Source organism: Ochotona curzoniae, unplaced genomic scaffold (genome assembly GCF_017591425.1).
Source record: "Ochotona curzoniae isolate NIBS_2020 unplaced genomic scaffold, NIBS_Ocur_1.0 contig_66, whole genome shotgun sequence".
Taxonomy (NCBI): Eukaryota; Metazoa; Chordata; class Mammalia; order Lagomorpha; family Ochotonidae; genus Ochotona; species Ochotona curzoniae.
In genome coordinates, this window is record NW_024466512.1 from 27278384 (window position 1) to 27284383 (window position 6000).

General features: G+C 50.4%; 1 protein-coding gene across 4 annotated transcripts in view; it reads right to left on the bottom strand.

Moving 5' to 3' along the window:
- The window catches only part of TBC1D12 (TBC1 domain family member 12), a 66673-nt gene extending 61505 nt beyond the window's left edge, over positions 1-5168 (bottom strand). The window contains exon 1 of one of the 4 annotated variants that reach the window (XM_040992434.1): positions 4158-5168. In XM_040992434.1, coding sequence (XP_040848368.1) covers positions 4158-5086 — 929 coding nt within the window. In that variant the 5' untranslated portion in view covers positions 5087-5168. The remainder of the gene's footprint in view (positions 1-4157) is intronic. The other 3 variants (XM_040992433.1, XM_040992432.1, XM_040992431.1) reach the window with 3 other exon arrangements.
- Between the last annotated feature and the right edge of the window lie 832 nt (positions 5169-6000).

Below are 6000 nucleotides of genomic sequence, written 5' to 3' on the forward strand. Positions count from 1 at the left end.
CTGGATGGGAAATAGAGCAGCCAGAACACAAACAGGCACTCATATAGGTTCCCAACGTTTGCAAGGTAAGGATTTAACCACTGAGCCATCACACTGGGCCCTCCTACATGGTTTCTACCTCATCAGTGGAAGTTCCTGTCAATGATGTGTATTCACTGACAACAAGCTGTAGTAATACACATATTGTTGTAAAATGTTCCCCTGTATATTTAAAATAAAACAAACACAAAACAGAAACACTGTTTCTGGTACAGTTTTTCCCACTTAAGAGAAGGAGAAAGGAAGCATGGAGAATAAATGGGGGACAGAAAAAAATAGGGTTCTGAGTAAAAATATACATGTGGACAGAAATCAAGAACGCTGGTTTCTAATCCCAGTCTGCCACCAGCTCAGTGAAGCTATTAGTCTTTCTCACCTAAATAAGGTGGGAGCAGGGATTGTACCAAGAACAAGAATTCATGCCTAAGCAAGACACTAACCAAGGATACTTTGGTACCAACTGGAGGGCAAGAGATGGAGGGAACCTCCGGAGCTGCTAAGACAAGGGTTACTGTGATTATTTTGCCTGCAGACAGAGAATTTGGTCAGAATTATTCCACCTAGAGCACAGTAAAAAAAGAGAATCCTTCAAAATTAAACTCAACGTGCTAAATACTAAAGATTCACAAATAAATGCCAGTACCTTTTAAGGTGTGCAGAACCCACTTCATGGGCTGGCGCTGTGATGCACCACGTGAGTCGGCCACCTGTGACATCAGCGCCTCACATCAGAGCACAGGTTTCCATCCTGACTGCTCTGCTTCTCACTCGGCTGCCTGCTAAAGTGCCCAGGAAAGCAGCAGAGACGGCCCAAGTACTGAGGACTCTGCTACCCACAGGGGAGACCTTGATGGAATTCCTGGCTCCTAGCCATGACTGTGGTAGCCGTCTGAAGAGTGAACTAGCAGGCAAAAAATCTTGATCTCTCCCTGTTTCTCTAGCTCTGACTTTCAAATGAAATATAAAAAGTCTGTAACAAAAGAACCCAGTTAAAATTTACCTAAATGCTAAGAGAAAAACTGCCTTTGATTCTGCCCTTTCCCAACAATATCATATAAGTGAAGCAAGGATTCCTAAACTTTTTTCTTTTAAATTAGGATTCTTTAATCTATTTGAAACAGAGAGACTCGGAGAAGGGGAGAGGGATGGTCACACACACACACACACACACACACACACACACACAGAAAAAGAGAGACCCTTACATCCACTGATTCACTCCCCAATGGCCACAACATTGGACTGGGACAGAACAAAACCACAAGTGAGGAAATCCCACATAGGTGGCAGAGTCCCGGGCACACAGGCCATTCTCTGCTGCCTTCCCATGCACATGCGCAGGAAGCTGCATCCAAGGACGAGTATCCAGCACTTGGATCAATTTAGCACATCATCATTGCAAGTGGCAGCTTAAACCACTACACCAAACTCCGCCACAATTCCCGGAGTCTCAATATGTACATCTCAAGAAAGAAAAATGCTTACAGAAATTAACTTCTGAACACCCGTGCTTTTTTATTTTATACCCAGTGCTCCAATGCATATGAATATTATAGCCATATGAACACTACCTGGCTATACAACACATGTCATTTGTAAGTTAAAGAAAAATGTTAATTTGATCAAAGTTTATGCTTATTGCTAACAGTAGAAAGCCTCTTATAAGTAGGGTTGTCTTGTCATTGTTCGTAATTGTAATGTATGTCTCTCTGCAAACTTAATCCTTACTAAGAGGAATTCGACCTCTGCTCAAGGATCATTATTCAAATTATCTCTATTCCCAACACCTGCCACCAAGCAAACCCTTAGGATGATCTTCAAAGTGCCTCCCAGGTCTAAAATCCCTCACACCTGCCCTTAACACAGAACAAAAATGGACACAATGACCAATATCTAAAGGCCAAATAGTGTCTCAAAGACACAAACATAACTCACCTTGAGACTTTATAGAATATTACTATAAGCTTTAAATATGATTTTGCAACTCACTCAAATACAGATATTATTACATATTTTGTCCCATGAATAAACGAAAGTAGAATTCCCTACTCTTGCTTTAAGAAATCTGAAAAAGCAGGAAAAATTGGGACTAAAGAAGAAGCTTGGGGTCAGCACGTTGACTCATCTGGCTAAACCTCCACCTCCAAGTGCTGAGATCCCATATTGACATCAATTTGTGCCCCAGTTGCACCACTTTCCATTCAATGCCCTGTTTGGGGCCTGGGAAAGCAGTGGAAAATGGACCAAACCACTTGGGACCCTGCAACCACATGGGAGACCCAGAAGTAGCTCCTGGCTCCTGGTTCCTGGTTTCAGATCGGCTCAGCTCCAGCCACTGGGGTCATATGAAGTCTCAATCAGCAAATGGAAGTTCTTTTTATCACTCCTTCTCTCTGTAAAACTGCCTTTCTAATAAAACTAAATCTATCCTTTAAAAAAAAAAAACACTAAAACATATCTACTACGGTCAGAAAACTGCATCTTTGTGTCTAGCAATGTGCACACCAACAGTATAATCTTCTAAAACTGGAGCTGCAGGAACCTGCGCGATGGTTCAACAGGCTAAGTGCACGGATAAGATATCGGGGCTCTGCTCCCACTTCAGGAGGAAGCTCCTGGCTCCTCTTCAGATCAGCTCAGCTCCAGCCACTGCAGCCATTCCGGGAGTGAACCAGTGGATGGAGGATCTCTGTCTCTCAATTCTCTGTAAAATGTTTCAAGTAAAAATAAACAAATCTTTAAAAAAATAAAACCAAACTTGAGCTGCAAAATTTGCTGGGCCCGGCATGGCAGTCTAGTGACTAAAGTCCATGCCTTGCACACACTAGGATCCCATATGGGCGCTGGCTCTAATTCCAGCTCCTCCACTTCCTTTCCAGCTCCCTGCTTGTGGCCTGGGAAAGCAGTCGAGGATGACCCAAAGCCTTGGGACCCTGCACCCACGTGGGAGACCCGTAGAAGCTCCTGGCTCCTGACTTCAGATTAGCTCAGTACCAACTGTTACAGCTACTTGGGGAGTGAACCACTGGATGGAAGATCTTTGTCTCTCCATTTCTCTGGAAATCTGACTTCCCAATAAACACAAATAAATGTTTTAAAAATTATTTTTAAAATTGTTTTCACCTCTAAATTTAATCAAGATCCCTGAAAAAGGAAAGATAAAGAGGACTCCAAAATGGAAGGTCTTACAAGCAGAGAACATCTTTTTTGTTTGTGCAGAAACTTTTTAAAAAGTTCATAAGCTTGTTAAGATCTACAAGGGAAAGTGTTTTTTTCAGTAATGTTCATTAATGTTGGTATTTTCTGAAAACTTCTCTGCTTAACTATCCACATTAACCAACAAAGCCCCACTCTAAGATCCACAATCCCCAGCACCGTATTTCAAGGACATCACATCAAATCACCAAAATATGATTTTTAAAAATAATCAATAAGTGGATGGGGCGAAAAGTAGAATACCTAGCAAGCAGAGAAAAGGAGTTATGAGTTATCCAAAGTGTTACAAGTAATTGGCTTTAAAAGCTGCGGTCACATTCCAAGTACCAAACTGGTTGGATGTTAATAAAGATCGCAGGAAAATGTATATATATATATATTTAAATGCTGTAAGGCACAATCCCTTCAAATTTCAAGCCTTCCCAAACTACTCAAATGGGTTCGTATTCCGTGCAAATAACTTTAAGAACCGACTTCCCTCCCCTTCACAGCCACACCCGTACATACATATACCCCTCCAGCCTTTCCAAAGGCTTGCAATACAATTTAAAAAAAAAAATGGGGAAATGGGTTATCGGCTTTCCAGAAGCGCCAAGTAATGGCATTAGCACGATGGCCAGACCCGAATGCACAGAAATCAGGTGAGACAGGCACGTACAGCCCCCCCAGTTGTCAGAGCCAACAGAAAGATCCGCTCCCCGCAGAGCCCACAACTTCTACAGAAACACAAGCAGATCCAGTTCCTCTTCCCTTGGTAACAAATCAAAGCCAAGCCCGGACGCGCGCGGGGGCCAGCAGAAGGCGGCCATCCAAGCCGCTACACCCGAGCTCCCGGCCGCGACCCCCGGCCCCAGCCCACAGCCCGACTCCGCCCCGAGCCCCCGGCGCAGTCTGCGCTGTACCTGGCGAAGAAGTCGGCGAAGCCGCCGGTCCGTCGAGCCCGGGCCGCCGTCCCCGCGGAGCTCTGCTCTGAGGCGGGCGAGGGCACCGGCAGCTCCGCCGGGGGCAGGTGGTCGCGACAGCTCTGGCGGCTGCTCACCTCGTAAGTGTTCCGGCAATTTAAGTGCACGTCGGGCAAGCAGAGGCGCGGCTCGGCGCCCAAGCCCCCACTAGTCCTCTCGGCCGAGGTAGCTGGGGGCTCGCCCTCCTGCAGACCCCGTGCGCCGGCTCCCGGCTGCCCCAAGTCCTCGCTGCCGCTGTCCCCGGAGCCACTGCCCGCACCCTGGGGCTCCTCGGTGTCCAGACAGCAGCTCCGCAGCGGGTCCTCGAGCGGCGCGGCCCAGTCGGACGGGCTGCCCGTCCGGTCCGCGGTCTCGTCGCCAGGCCCCTCCGGCCGGAGGGCACCGCGGGAGGGTCGGCGGCGGCAGCGCAGCTCCGGGCTGCCGGCGCGGGCCAGGTCGCGACAGTCCCGGCCCGGCAGAAAGCCCGAGTCCCCGTTGGTCATGCCTCCGCGTCCCGGCGCGAGGACATCGGCCGCCTCGGCGCCCAGGTGCTTGGTTCCCGATGCCGCTCCCGGCGGGCAAGCGTCCGGCCGAGGCACCGCCGCGGGCTGCGGGGCGCCGGCCTGGCCGCCGAGCACCGGACAGTACAGGAGCCCCGGCTCCAGCTGTGCCCCGGCCGCCGCGAGGTAACGCTGCAGCAGCTGCGGCGTCTCCTCCTCCTCCTCCTCCTCCTCCTCCTCCTCCGGAGGCTCCACGGCGCCGACGCCTCCGCCGAAGCCGCCCGTGGCCCGGATCATCTTTCCGTCCTGGCCCGCGGGCTCCGGCGACGGCACCGGGAACAACTTGGGGCTCCTTCCCGAACAGGCTCCGGCATCCTCCGGACCCACCATCTGGGGCGGGGAGGGTCCGGATGGCTGCCCGCCGAAGCAGGCGGCGGCGGCGGCGGACGCCCCGGCGCAGTCTCCGCCAGGGAACAGCCCTGTGGGTGCGGGGCCGCGGCGCTCGCCGCAACGTTGCCAGACCCACCCCTCCCACTCGCGGGGTCGCCCAGTCGGGCGAGGGCGGCCGCGCGCCTGGGCTCGCGCACGCGCACAAAGCCGGGTCGCGCCAGCCTCGACCTGGAGATTCCCCCGAACCATAGAGACGGAAGCTAGAGAGGCGCTCGCGGCCCCTCTGGGATCGGCCGTCCCGGAGGTGGAAGCCGGTTGGGCGGCAGCGAACGTGACAGTTCCTGACAGAAACGCCGTGCGGCTTCGCCTAGTAAAAAATTCACTGGGCGTTATCTCATGTATCGGAGTACCATGCAAGATGCCAGCGCGGGAAGTCCTGCCAGTGCTAACTCTGATTTGTACAGCTTTCCTCGCCGTTGCCATGCTTCAGGGCTTCAAACCCACACCCTCCCTTCTTCACCGCCTGCAACACCGACAGAATTCTCCCTCGTTGGTCATGACGGAAATTCGAGTAAAAATACAGTAAGATCCGCTTGCACTCCCGCTAGGATCTCCGTGGAAAATCACCAGCATGGTAAAGGGATTGGAATAAGCAGAATCCTCCTCGAGAGGGTACTTTAAAAAGTCAAGACAAATGATATTTAAATGATGTTCATTTTGCTTATGGAAGCCCATGCATAATTTTTCCATAATGCGTATTTTCCATGAACTTTGTGAAGATCCCCTGTATGCATGGATTTAAAAACCAAATATTCGTTCCAGTAGAAATCTAAAATGACTGACCCAAATTGGGCTTCTAACTGACCAGCATTTAGGGTGTGAACAGGCAGGTGGGAGAGAGCTCTCTCTCTCTC